Raw genomic sequence first — 14859 nt, forward strand, 5'->3', positions numbered from 1 at the left:
GACACTGCTTAGTGTGTTGTGATAGGCTGGGACGGTCGCTGGCTTTAATGGTAACATACACAGGCTGGAAATGGGATGCTGGGAAGCACATCTGTTCTGCTTTGCCCAGCGTTTTTTAATTTGAATTTTAACAGTGTTTAAAATTTGAATCGCCTATTGAAAAGCTAGCTGGGGAGGCAGCATAGGCTCATGGCGAAGGGACTCAGGGGATGTGAAGCTATTCCTGGCTCTGCCACTGTCCTGCTGTGCACACTTGGGCAAGTCACTTCCCTGCTCTGTGCCTCAGTTTCCCATCCTACCCTTTGTCTGTCTAGTCTATTTACTTTGAAAGCGCTTTGGGGCAGGGTCTGCCTTTTGCTATGTGTTTGTGCAGCATCTAGCACCAGCGGGCCCTGATCTCAGTTGGAGCTGCGAGGTGCAACTGTACGACAAATTACAAACACCACTGCTGAAAGCAATGCCAGTGCCAACGGTCAGAGCTGATGGAGCAGCGGGAGGGGAAGTGAGTCACGCAGGAAGTTCAGAGGTGTGCTTTTCAGTTTGTCAGATCTCAGTGGTGAAAGCCGTTGCCAGGCAGCATGTGTAAACGTGACAGGGCAGTGTGGCTTTTGTTTACTGGCTGGAAAATGTGACTGTGTGGCACAGGCTAATCAGCTGCCTGAAACAATGGGCGAGTGTTTTCCTTGTGGGAACTGGATCCTATTTGTTTTCTCTTTTGTTTCTGGGTTTTGGGTGGGTATGGAGGGCGACTGACCTTTGATATTACAAGCTTTCTCACAGATGTGAATTATGGCCTCTCTTAGCCCACGTGACTCACCAAACCAAGCCACAGAATTTGTTTTCAGTGCCCTGCAGATAAAGTACAAAGCTCCTTGTCTGTGCAACAACTATCAGCTGCTCCTAGATTAAAGGAAGACAAACTCCTGACATCTCCCTGGCTTTTCCCCCTCCTATAATTTCAGTAAAACTGACTCATTTCCAAGCAAGTTTAAAATGTTTCAATACCCTCCTTCATCATTAGCCATTTCAATAGACGGCCGGAACAGAGAGGGTTTAGATTGTAAGCTTTTTTGGGACAGGGGCTGTCTCTTACTATGAATTTGTATGGCAACTAACGCAATTGGGCCCTGATCCTTGATTGGGGCATCACAACACTCATGTAGATAATAAATAATATCATAATGGACATGAGCAAAGCTCTGACTTCTCCCAGCCCTGGGGAATTTCAAGGATCGTCCATGTAACAGTCCAGGACATTTTTCCCCCTGAAGAAGGGTATCATGTCTTTGAGGAGGCTACCCTCTGCTCCGCCCCCTAGTGGGAGGAGCCAAGCCTTGGGGACTCTGCTAATGAACAAGCAACAAGTCAATATCAGGGAAGGTGGTTGGATGCATGTGGGTTGACCCTTCAGCCTTGTAAAGGGAATGAGGCACCATCAGGAGATGGGACCAAACAAGGGAAGGAACTGCATGTATGTGACACTGAGAGGCCATGAGAAAGGCCCAGGGTATGTGGGTCACGCTTGTGGGTGGGAGTCTACAGGCAAATTCTGTCCCTAGTTACCTCCATGCTTCCCCAGTGAGTGTAGTAGGGTAGCATTGGCAGAATTTGGGGCTTGTATAATTTCTGTGCAGCTTTAAGGCAAGATTGATGGTATCTGAGCAGATGGAGTTCAGGTCCTTGGGTAATGTAAACACAGTGGATTTTATTATCAGGAGAAAGACTCACAGGTTAGGAGCTGCATGAAGCAATTGGCACCACCAGCAAAGCAGCGTGCGCGGCATTGCCAATCTCCAGCGTTCAAAAACCAGGAGTCAGGCTCCAAAACGATCAGGAGACTGGCTTAAAATCACGAGATTTTTACACACTAATACATCTGGGGTCTCTGGCAAGGGCGGCTCAGCACCTTCTGTGTGTCGCGCATGGCGAACGGCTGCCCTTGGGTGATTGAAAAGTGTCTGTTTCTGCAGACGGAAATTTACAAAGACCAGCACAGGGCCCTGAAACAATTCCCAGCAGGTTCCAGGGCCAGGTTTCACCTGCTCAGGAGCTGGGTTGCCGTGGGGCTGAGTGCTCCCCAAAGGCCTGATCCAGAGCCCCCTGCAATCGCTGGGAGTCACTCCACTGACGTCAAAGAGCCCTCAACCAGCTCAGCAGCTGCTTTTCTCCCCACATTCCCCCAGGAGGAGGTGAGAGCAGGGGGTGCCTTGCTCTGTTTGTTTAGAAGCTCTGCTAGGCGTTCTGGCCTTGCTGACTGGCTCTAGGGCTCGGCCCGGAAAGCCTAGCTCTGGGGGGAAACGATTTGTGGTGTCATTTATGTGAGTTTTAATTAAAACAACCCGGTAGAGAAACTTCTGTCTGTAATACAAACAACAAAAGGCAAAAAATCATGCTATGAACCCTGTGCCAAGTCGCTCCTCCACTGGCAGTTTAGCTAGTCAGGGCAGGCATTGGGCACGTTGCCAGGGAGACGATTATGCCACTATTGTTTCCTCTGGCTGGGAGGACTTGGGATGAAATCCTGGCCCCATTGAGGTTCGTGGGAGCTTTGCCATTGAATTCAGCGGGGTCAGGATTTCACCCTTGATGTCCAGCAGGGGTCTTAGACTCCAAGGAGTGTCAGCTTCTCCTCCCCCAACTCTTATCTGTTTGCAAACTCCATGGCATTGTTTATGGGTGCTCAGAACTGGCCTAACTCTGCAACAGGAAGCACGGCTTGTGTATTTCTAAAGTCCCATGCCCAAAACCACCACCAAAAATTACACCAGTGTCTGCAGCACCTGTTTGCAACCCTACAATAACAAACTAGGGCACAAAGATAAGCATTTTGAGTGTAAACTCTTTGGGGGCAAGGGCAGTCTTTTTTCCCCCTGTGTTTGTACAGTGCCTAGCACAATGGGGGCCTGGTCCAGGAGTGTAACAGCAACACAAATAATGGAAATAACAACTTGATACGAACATGGCTCAGCACAACTATGCAGTGAAAAGCCAGGGTGGGAAATCCCAGCAACTCACAAGCAACCCTACAATAATAAACCAGTGCTCATGAAAAGCCATGTTAATTGCAATAGGGCTTCACACAGGTAGGTGTCCTGGTGGCAGATCCTTTTGCAGGATCAGGATCCAACTGAGGCAAAGAATAACTCCAATTGGATCTGTTTTCTTAGTTGCTCAGATACCACAGTGATAAATATAATGAAGACACTAGATAGACAGAGAGATAATGCAGACAGCTTAGATTAAATAGCTCAGAAAAGGGATTCTGCTGAGGAGAATGCCTTAGCACAGAATATCCAGGGTATGCAATTATCTGGGTCATGTTGACTGAACATCCAGTGGTGAAACTGGTTAAGGGCACCGTTCCTGAGAAATAATGGGGTAGCCTTTAATGTGTTTGAATGCACGTCACAGTGGCAGGCAGAGCTGTTCCTGGCAGAAATGATGGGTGGAAACAATGCCACCAGTTTGTTAATCTGCCCTGGCAGCGATGTAGTTTGCACTGAATTCTGTTTGCATACACTCGCTTATTGCAGTTGAAGACTGAGGTCTGACCGCGCATGGTCATTAAAGATCCCATTTTCCGGGCTTTATACAAGCAAAATGTCTGCTGGGTCAATGAGTAAAGGAGAGAAGAATTGAGCCCTCAAGAGCCCCATGACATTTGTCCTGGGGGGAGGAACATTAATCTCAGCGGCCTGGCCAAATTCCATTCTGCTTCCCTCAAATCCCCATGTAATCTCAGTTGGAAACAATCTCTCTCACTTTCAGTCTCAGCGGCTGTGTGGTGTTGCTGTGCATTGTTAAATAGTTAGCACCATCCCTCCGGGGAGCTGGCTCTTTTGAAGATGGGACCCTTAATTAGGTGCATAAATAGTAGTTGAGCTGGCCCTGACTGTGAGTGCTGAGCACGTGAAATCTGGCCCTAGGTGCCTCCGGAAAATACGACCCTTGGAGAGAAAGCTTGCTGTCCCATGCACCCGGAGAAATACGGTTCGGCTGATCATTATCCATGCTGCTCTGCTTAGCGAGGCCTTGGCCTACAAGGAGCAAAGCAAATGATCTTAGTGTCCAATCTTCATTCTCCAACTGGGTCTAATACTTACCACGCAGTACAGACAGAAACACTGGATCTAGTAGGAGCCTGACTCGCAGAAGCACCAAACACCTGCAGTCCCACTGATCTGAATCACAGCTCAGCATCTCAGAATTATCAGACCCTAGTGCTATTAGGGTAGCGACCATAGGCCCAAGTCAGGATTGGGGTCCCATTGTGTTGGGCACAGTACCAACCCACAGGAAAACACAGTCCCTGCCCCAATCACTTCCCGTCTAACTAATCTGCACAACTTCTATTTGCCTTTGGTATTATCATCTACTCAGAAGGAAACTGAGGCACGGGGGTTTGCTCAAGGCAAGGCTACAGAAAAAGTTCTTGGAATGTATTGGAGACAATTCTTTATTTCAGGAGGTGGAGGAAGCTACAGCAGCAGGAGGCTGTTCTAGATTTGATTTTGACAAATAGGGAGGAACTGGTTGAGAATCTGAAAGTGGAAGGGAACTTGGGTGAAAGTGATCATGAAATGGTAGAGTTCATGATTCTAAGGAATGGTAGGAGGGAGAACAGCACATAAAGACAATGGATTTCAAGCCGGCAGAGTTTAGCAAACTCCGGGAGCTGGTAGGTAAAATCCCATGGGAAGCAAGTCTAAGGGGAAAAACAATTGAAGACAGTTGGCAGTTTTTCAAAGAGACATTATTAAGGACACAAGAGCAAACTATCCCACTGCGTAGGAAAGATAGGAAATATGGTGAGATACTACCCTGGCTTAACCAGGAGATCTTCAATGATCTAATACTCAAAAAAGAGTCCTACGAAAAGCAGAAACTCGGTCAAATTACAAAGGATGAATATAAACAAATAACACAAGTATGTAGGGACAAAATTAGAAAAGCCAAGGCAAAAAACAAGATCAAACTAGCTAGGGATATAAAAGGAAACAAGAAAACATTCTACAAATACAATAGAAGCAAGAGGAAGACCAAAGACAGAGTAGGCACATTACTCAATGAGGGGGGAAAGACAATAACAGAAAATGTGGAAATGGCAGAGGTGCTTAATGACTTCTTTGTTTCAGTTTTCACCAAGAAGGTTGGTGGCGATTGGACTTCTAACATAGTGAATGCCAATGAAAATGAGGTAGGATCAGAGTTTAAAATAGGGAAAGAACAAGTCAAAAATTACTTAGACAAGTTAGATGTCTTCAAAGCACTGGGACCTGACGAAATGCATCCTAGAATACTCAAGGAGCTGAGGAGATAGCTGAGCCATTAGCAATTATCTTTGAAAAGTCATGGAAGATGGGAGACATTCCAGAAGACTGGAAAAGGGCAAATATAGTGTCCATCTATAAAAAGGGAAATAAGGACAACCTGGGGAATTACAGAATTACACAATTACAGTACAGGGGGAATTACAACCTGGGGAATTACAGACCAGTCAGCTTAACTTCTGTACCCGGAAAGATAATGGAGCAAATAAGTAAGCAATCAATTTGCAAACACCTAGAAGATAATAAGGTGATAAATAACAGTCAGCATGGATTTGTCAATAACAAATCGTGTCAAACCAACCGGATAGCTTTCTTTGACGGGGTAACAAGCCTTGCGGATGGGGGGAAAGTGGTAGATGTGGTATATCTTGACTTTAGTAAGGCTTTTGATACTGTCTCGCATGACCTTTTCATAAACAAACTAGGGAAATACAACCTAGATGGAGCTACTATAAGGTGGGTGCATAACTGGTTGGAAAATCATTCCCAGAGAGTAGTTATCAGTGGTTCACAGTCATGCTGGAAGGACATAACGAGTGGAGTCCTGCAGGGATCGGTTCTGGGTCTGGTTCTGTTCAATAGCTTCATCAATGATTTAGATAATGGCATAGAGAACACACTTATAAAGTTTGTGGACAGTACCAAGCTGGGAGGGGTTGCAAGTGCTTTGGAGGACAGGATTAAAATTCAAAATGATCTGGACAAACTGGAGAAATGGTCTTAAGTAAATAAGATGAAATTCAATAAGGACAAATGCAAAGTACTCCATTTAGGAAGGAACAATCAGTTGCACACATACAAAATGGGAAATGACTGCCCAGGAAGGAGTACTGCGGAAAGGGATCTGGGGGTCATAGTGGATCACAAGCTAAATATGAGTCAATGGTGTAACGCTGTTGCAAAAAAAGCAAACATAATTCTGGGATGTATTAGCAGGAGTATTGTAAGCAAGACACGAGAAGTAATTCTTCTGCTCTACTCTGTACTGATTAGGCCTCAACTGGAGTATTGTGTCCAGTTCTGGGCGCCACATTTCAGGAAAGATGTGGAGAAATTGGAGAATGTCCAGAGAAGAGCAACAAAAATGATTAAAGGTCTAGAAAACATGACCTCTGAGGGAAGATTGAAAAAATTGGGTTTGTTTAGTCTGGAGAAGAGAAGACTGAGACGGGACATGATAACAGTTTTCAAGTACATAAAAGGTTGTTACAAGGAGAAGGGAGAAAAATTGTTCTTCTTAACCTCTGAGGATAGGACAAGAAGCAATGGGCTTAAATTGCAGCAAGGGAAGTTTAGGTTGGATATTAGGAAAAACTTCCTAACTGTCAGAGTGGTTAAGCACTGGAATCAATTGCCTAGGGAGATTGTGGAATCTCCATCATTGGAGATTTTTAAGAGCAGGTTGGACTAACACCTGTCAGGGATGGTCTAGATAGTACTTAGCCCTGCCTTGAGTGCAGGGGACTGGACTAGATGACTTCTCATGGTCCCTTCCAGGTCTATGATTCTATGAAAGTCAAGATTAGCATACTGGAGGTCCTGACTCCCCATCCAGTGCTCAGAACACAGCTCTCTCTCAATAACCTCTACATTTATTCTAAGTACATTGATCATGAATGAACTATACAGGTATTTCTTCTGCAAGCACCCTGTTAACAAGTCTGTGGTTTATACAGTGGCAGTACAAGCAGGAAACCCCTTGGTCACCCACAGATGTTCTTCAGAAGGATTGAGAGCTACAGTATACAACCCAAGGGTCTGATCACATCCATGTGGGCAGACCCCTGTTGTGTGGAGCCCAACCAAGGCCCAGACCTCTCCCTGTTAGCAGCAGCAGTGTCCTAGATGGAACCATTCCAAGGTTCCTGTTCAGTTCAGGATGAGGAGTGTAACTGGCCACCGGGGGAAAGTTTTTGAAGACTTGCAAATCCCAGATTTTGTGCAAGTTTCCCCCGAATCCTGCTCAACCGGTGGGTCACATCCAGTCCCGTGGGGTAATTCAGGAGGTAATTAGGGCACTCGTTTTTCAAATATTCCCAGCATCATACACATTCCTTAAGCAATTCTTGCCAAGCTTGGAGGTCACCTGAAGGTCATTCCGAGTCAAGCCTCAGCCTCACCTCCCGGCGTGAGCCTTGCTTGTCTATTGCATTGTTGGCAATGCACATGGATCTGAGTAATGGAAAAGGGAGCATTGTATCCTTAAAGAAACAGTATCCCCTAGAGAGGATCCCAGCACAACTGAAACATCTCAGGACAACTCTCCTCTCCCCACGGATCTGAAAAAACAAGCGTGAGGAGTTACAGTTGGCGTCATAGTGGATGCTTCTTGTTCTTAAACCTGCCTTGTAAGATTCCTCCTGAATCTTTAGACCCTTTATAGTCTCTCTCCCCTCCAGCCACCTCAGTATACTCAGGCCCAGAACATTGCAGGGCTGAGCTGTGTATGCCTGCAGCTAAAGCACAAAGGTCTGAATGTCTGTTTATGGGTAAGAGGTAAAGTATCTAAAGCAGGATCTCCAGCCCAGCCACACCTACATGGCAAGTGTTCAAAAGCCACAGCAGATGTATATGATTTCCCCGCACTGCCTCGGAAAATGTAAATCCTGCTTGGGCTGGGAATAGCCCCACAGCAGGAAGATGCAGCAATAGCATTACAGCGTGCCCAGCAAATACAGGGCCTGAGCCAAAGCCCAGTGAAATCCATGGGAGTCTTCCCATTGACTTATGTGAGTTTTGGATCAGGTCCATAGTAAGGATTCAGAGCGCATTGAGGGAGTGGGGCAAAGTCTGGTACCTCGGGAGACTGAATTTAAGCCCTGCGGCCCCTCTCTATCCTCACAAATCTTGTGAAACGTGCTTGTTGCTTCCTAGTGCCGTAGCTTTGGGGCGTTCATTAGCCGGTCTCTCACAGCCGTACTCTTGCTTCTGGCCGAGAAGGCGTTGTAGTTCAAATCCCACAGCGCAGTGCTGGGAGTTGTAGTGCTGGCAGAAAGGTGTCATCTTTTCAGCCGAGCCGTTTCGGCATGTTCCCTTCCGCCTCTCATTAGTCCTCCCGACATTCCCTGTCAAACAAGTTCTGATAGTCTTCACAGTCAGTGAGCTGCAGTAACCTTTCTTTGTAAAGCCAGCAGGATTCCCTGTGACCAGCCCAAAAGAAAACCATACATCTACCAAGATTTGTAATGTTATCCAATTTAAAGGTTAAGCAGGCTTGGGTCTGGCCAGTCCTGGGTCCGGATGGGAGACCACCAAAGAAACCTAAGGCTGGTAGAGGATGGTAGTGATTCAGTATGTGACACTCTTCCTTCTGCATCAGCAAAGAGCCAAGCCCCTCAAAGGACATTATGGGGAGCTGTACCCATTTTGAATTCTAATCCTGCCCTCCAAAGCGCTAGCCTTTTGGCTGAGTTATACACAAGGTCTGATTATGTACGGTCAAGATCGAATCCACTGTGCCTTTTATTGAATCATAGAAATGTAGGACTGGAAGGGGCCTCGAGAGCTCCTCTGATCTAGTCTCCTGCACTGAGGCAGGACTGAGCATTATCCTAGACCATCCCTGACAGGTGTTTGTCTAAACCTCTTCTTAACAACCTCCAGTCACAGAGATTCTTTCCCCTCCCTAGGTAATTTGTTCCAGTGCTTAACTATCCGCACAGTTAGGAAGTTTTTCCTAATGTCTAACTTAAATCTCCCTTGCTGAAGTTTAAGCCCATTACTTCTTGTCCTGTCCTCAGTGGATAAGGAGAACAATTTATCTCCCTCCTCTTTATAACAGCCTTTTACGTATTTGAAGACTGTTATGTCCCTCCTCAGTCTTCTCTTCTCCAGACTAAACAAATCCATTTTTTTTTCAATCTTTCCTCGTAGGTTGTGTTTTCTAGACCTTTAATCATTTATGTTGCTCTCCTCTGGACTTTCTCCAATTTGTCCACATCCTTCCTGAAATCTGATGCCTAGAACTGGACAGAATACTCCAGTTGAGGCCTTATCTGTGCTGAGTACAGTTGAAGAATTACTTCTTGTATCTCACGTACAACACTCCTGCCAATACATCCCAGAATGATGTTTGCTTTTTTTGCAACAGTGTTACACTGTTGACTCATATTTAGTTTGTGATCCATTATAACCCCCAGATCCTTTTCTGCAGTACTTCCTCCTAGGCAGTCATTTCCAATTTTCTATGTGTGCAACTGATTGTTCCTTCCAAAGTGTAGTAATTTGTATTTGTCTTTATTGAATTTCATCCTATTTATTTCAGATCATTTCTCCAGATCATTTTGAATTCTAATCCTGTCCTCTAAAATGCTTGCAACCCCTCTCAGACTGGCATCTTCTGCAAATTGTATAAGTGTACCCTCTATGCCATTATCCAAATCATTTATGAAGAGACTGAATAGAACCGGACCCAGGACAGATCCCTGTGGGACCTGACTTAATATACCCTTCCGCTTTTCTATGAACCCATTGATAACTATTCTTGAGTATGGTGTTACAACCAGTTGTGCACCCACCTTATAGCAGGTTAATCTAGACTATATTTCCCTAGTTTGCTTATGAGAAGGTCATGTGAGAAAGTATCAAAAGCCTTACTAAAGTCGAGCTATAACACATCTACTGCTTCCCCCTATCCACAAGGCTTGTTACCCTGTCAAAGAAGGATATTAGGCTGGTTTGACATGATTTGTTCTTGACAATTCCATGTTGACTGTTACTTAGCACCTTATCTTCTAGGTGCTTATAAACCGACTGTTTGATTATTTGCTCCATTATCTTTCCAGGTACTGAAGTTAAGATGACTAGCCTGTAATTCCCTGGGCTGTTCTTAATCCCCATTTTATAGATAGGTATTATACTTGTCCTTTTCCAGTCCTCTGGGATCTCTCCTGTCCTCCACGAGTTCTCAAAGATAATCGATAATGGCTCTGAGATTGCTTCAGCCAGTTCCGTAAGTATATTAGGATGTATTTCATAAGGCCCTGCTGACTTGAAGACATCTAACTTGTTTAAATAATTTTTAACTTGTTCTTTCCCTATTTTAGCCTCACATCCTACCCCATGTACACTGATGGTCACTATGTTAGTCGTCTGATCACTGCTAACGTTTTTGATGAAAATGGAGACAAAAAAAGACAATTAACGCTTCAGCCATTGCTGTGTTTTCTGCATTGTCTTTCCCCCCGCATTGAGTAAAGGGTCTACTCCATCCTTGGTCTTCCTCTTGTTTCTAATGTATTTGTAAAATGGTTTTTTTGGTATCCTTTGTGTCCCTAATCTCATTTTGTGTCTTAGCCTTTCTAATTTTGTCCCTACATGCTTGTGATGTTGTTGTTTTTTATATTCATCCCTCATAACTGACCTAGCTTCCACTTTTCATGTGATTCTTTTTTGAGCTTCAGGTTATTGAAGCTATCTTTATTAAGCCAGGATGGTCTCTTACCTATGCATTGGGATAGTCTGTTCTTGTGCCCTTAATACTATCTCTTTAAAAAACTGTCAACTCTCCTGAACTCTTTTTTCCCTTAGACTTGCTTCCCATGGGATCTTACCTACCAATTCTCTGAGTTTGCTGAAGTCTGCCTTCTTGAAGTCCTTTGCCTTTTTTCTGCTGTTTTCCCTCCTACTATTCCTTAGAATCATGAATTCTATCATTTCATGCTCCCTTTTGCCCAGGCTGCCTTTCACCTTCAAATTCCCAACCAGATCCTCCCTGTTTGTCAGAATCAAATATAGAACAACCTCTCCCCTGGTCACTTTCTCCACCTTCTGTAATAAAAAGTTGTCTCCAAAGCATTGCGAGAACATAAGTGGGGGTTTCAACCCTAGTGTCCTGGCCAAATTCCAACCCACACAATTACATTCTGCCTCCCTAACCTTCCTCTTGTTGTTTCCATTGAACAATATAAACTTCCCTTCCTTTTTTAAACAACTGCCACGTTCCAGCCCAGAAGTGGCTGCATCTTTGTGATGAGCAAAGTGTTTCTAACGCACAATTTGAATCCCTTTTGGATGGAAGGTACTAAACAAATGTCAAAGCTGAACCGTACTGTAGTTATTTGGAATTGTGCTCACTGGGGCAGTCTCATGAGATACACATCTCACTAATGCCAGGAGATTTGCAGTCACTCAGTTTTACCCCACCACACATCAGTACGAAGCAAACATGACAGCCCAGGACAGTCAGCTTCAATAGCAAGGAGCCACAATTTCAGCTCACTGCACATTGACAAGGCTCCTTAAGGTATGGGATTAAAATATGTAATGCTCATATTCAGCCATGTTGTGCAAAGTAGAACATATGTGTTGTCTATTATTTGGGAGGCGTCAGGAGGCATCAGAAAAGAGTTGCAACCCATCAGATGTTTTTCTATCTATGCCTTTCTAACAAGCCCATCACTGTGGTACCTGTGCGCCATGTTTTGCCATTGTTAGCTGCCCCACCTCACATAAGACCTATTGGGCCAGATCTTCCATAGAGATAAATCAGCATGGCTTCAATGGCGATGCACCAGCTAACACCAGCTGAGGACCTGGCCCATTATTTTTAGGAGCAGGGAGGTATTAGGAATCCCTTCTCCCATCCTGGCCTCTGCACCTTCTTTTTGCCCTAATCCTACCCTTGAAATTACCCTCCACTTTCTGTGCTCCACACATTTTCCCCATCAAATTCCCCCATGAAACACACTTCTTTTGCCCTGCTTTCTCACAGTCAGGAACAGTGGTCACTGCTACTGTCCTCATGCCATCTTTTGCTGTACTGTAGCTGTCCTATCTAGCTTGTAAAACTGCCCAGGGCAATGGCCCATCTAAATTACATGCTTTGTAAGGCATGGTGCTATATTAATAATAATACTTTCACCAGCTATGGGTCCCAACATGTAAAGTCATAATAAAACCACCAGAACAGTCTGTTGATTGACACCAATAAGAGATATATTTTAGGGGCGGGAGCTCGAGACTAAACACACAACAGTAGAAACGTTCTGAATGGACATAAGCATTGGAGTAATCCGAGGCATTTCCACTGGGGAGCTCCGAAGACAAAGCACCGGGTCCAGCTTGCTCCTGTGGTTTATGAGATCATCCAAGCCCCCAGAAGGGATTCGAGTTGGCTGTTATGTGGCTTCAATAAGTCACAGTATTTTGGCCACTCCAAAAAGCAACGAAATACCAGCGAAGAAGCTAACCCACGCAATGGTCCAACAAGAAATGTGACTCAGGCTGCTTGGAAGAGACCAGCATGTAGAAAACAGCCCACATTCTGCAGGCAGTCACATCCAGCCTGCCCCACTGAAGTCACTGGGGTAGTAAGGGTGTAAGTGAGCAGAATTTGGCTTAAGGAATTTAAAGTCACAGGCTGCTGGCTGGACCAGGAGTGGAACTCAGCTGTAGAGGGCAAAATGTGCCTGAGTGCTAGCAGGGACCCTAACTGCAGTGTGTCAGTTGGGTAAGAGATTGGTCTTATATAGGGGATTTGCCCTCACTATAACCCACTGATCACTTATTCCAGGGATTTGTTAGTTTGACCTTACAGGGTGTCAGGAATCCATGCTAACTTTAGCCACTCCCCTCGCATTGTACCAGCGGCAGCTCTTTGTGAGCAGTGGCTTGGCAGCTCTTTCAGAAACTGCCAATGCCAGGCTTTAGGGTGACCAGATGTCCCGATTCTATAGGGACAGTCCCGATTTTTGGAGCTTTTACTTACATAGGCACCTATTACCCCCCACCTCCATCCCGATTTTTCACACTTGCTACCTGGTCACCCTACCAGGCTTTCACAGGGCTCGTAGGGCTCTGCTCTAATGGGAAGGCTGAAGATGAGGGGGTAGGAGCTGTAACTGCTCCTCGGCTGGTGACTCAGCATCCAGGAGGCAGAAGATTACCTTGGCAGGACTGTAACCAGCTGCAGCCCTACCACAGCCAGTGACCTACAATGGCTGTCCCCACAGGAGTGAGTGCAAAAGAGCCTGCATTGACTTGGAGTAGAGCTGGGGAGTCGAGGGTTCTTGAAAAAAACCAGCAGGGTGGGATAGAGGGCACTGACTCAGACCCACACCACCCTCCCACGACTCTGGTTCATTCAATTCACAGCACACATGCTATTAGTGTCCCTTACAACAGGAAATGCAGCCGGTAACTTAGGCACCGCTTTGCTTTTCAGTGTCCCTCTTTTGTTCCAAGCTGACCGACTCTGCCATTCCTTGTGGCGTGTGCTGTCACAGTGACGTGTAGGTCACAGGAACTGCATTCACGGACACTTCCAGTGGGCTGGCACAACCTGCCTCCCTGGGTTTGCTCTGGGTTTCCATTGATCAAAGACTTTCATTTATAGGCAACAAAACAGCAGCTCTCCTCCGACAGAGAGAACTAGAGCAAGAAGGGCTTGTACATGCCATACTGTTATTTTTAAGTGTTGGTTTTGTACACACACGCACAGCCCAGCTTACTGATTCGAGAACACCCGGCAGCCACCAAACCAGGGCCCGCTTTGCTCACCTGAGTGGACTGATTTCTTCATGCTGCCACCGTCGCGGACGTTACATAGGAACAAAATTCCGTGCCGGGATGGCTTTCCAAGTTGCTCCTGCGACTAATCCCCAGGGTGATGTGTGACTGGCTTAGTCCTGTTGTTCCCGCAGGCAGGGATCAGCCAGGGGAAGTGCACTCCTCCTGTACGCTGGCTCCACACACCGGGAGCTCCAGCTGAGGGGCAGCCCAGCACACTCCCAGCAATTAGAACACACCTTTCCTAATCTGATGTTCAGTTCTGGGCCGTTCCAACTGCGCTGACATTGGCAGGGGAAGGAGGAGAGCTCAGCCTCCCTGGTGGTTTAACCTTTTCCCCTCCGAACACAAATGCACTCTGCAGAATATTTCTGCCAGCTCCCGGGCCTGGAACCTCCCGCAGATTGAACCTGTGCAGCCAGGAACAAAATCTACCTGAGTTTCTTCCTTCGAGCCCCGAGCCACCCCACCACCGTTGACTCAGCCCCTCCCCCTCTACATGGGTCAGGATCACCCCAGTTCTAGGGAGAAGCAGTTTCTAGTTCAAAGTGCATTGCTGGCCTGTCAGCCTGATTAGTGTAAACATCTCCTCTTTGCTCTCCAAACCCGCACAGAGAGGCGAGGCTGCCAGGCAAGTGAAGCATTTGCTTAGCTTCCTGCTGTGGGGTTGTGTGCATGCGTGCGTGTGTGTAACAACCATTCATCACGCCGAAGAGAAGCAGCCCAACAGCCAGCCACATACCAGACAACCAGCTTCACAAAGCGAAGGGAGATTCTCCCCCCTCACACACAGGTCCACTCATTGCCCTTCATAGCATCTGGGGAGAGGAAAGGCTCAAGTCTGATACATGGTCTGGGTGTCTCAGCAGCCCAGAGACGAGACACATGCTTCTGATTACTGGCCGTGTGAAGTGCATGCTGGGTAATCAGTAGCCAGGCAAATATGCTGGAGGCATTGTTAGCGCAGAAAGAGGAGAACATTGAGAAGAGAAAGGTCGAAGAACTGGATTCTGCCCCATGG

General features: G+C 46.2%; 1 protein-coding gene across 1 annotated transcript in view; it reads right to left on the bottom strand.

The window, feature by feature from the left end:
• SEPTIN9 (septin 9) overlaps positions 1-14019 on the bottom strand; it is a 250111-nt gene extending 236092 nt beyond the window's left edge. The window contains exon 1 of the mRNA XM_024206297.2: positions 13830-14019. Within this exon, the coding sequence (XP_024062065.1) occupies positions 13830-13851 (22 nt within the window). The 5' untranslated portion in view covers positions 13852-14019. The remainder of the gene's footprint in view (positions 1-13829) is intronic.
• Positions 14020-14859: the final 840 nt, after the last annotated feature.

The sequence above is a fragment of the Terrapene carolina genome, unplaced genomic scaffold (genome assembly GCF_002925995.2).
Source record: "Terrapene carolina triunguis isolate 2854851 unplaced genomic scaffold, T_m_triunguis-2.0 Scaffold192, whole genome shotgun sequence".
In the NCBI taxonomy this organism is placed as follows: Eukaryota; Metazoa; Chordata; order Testudines; family Emydidae; genus Terrapene; species Terrapene triunguis.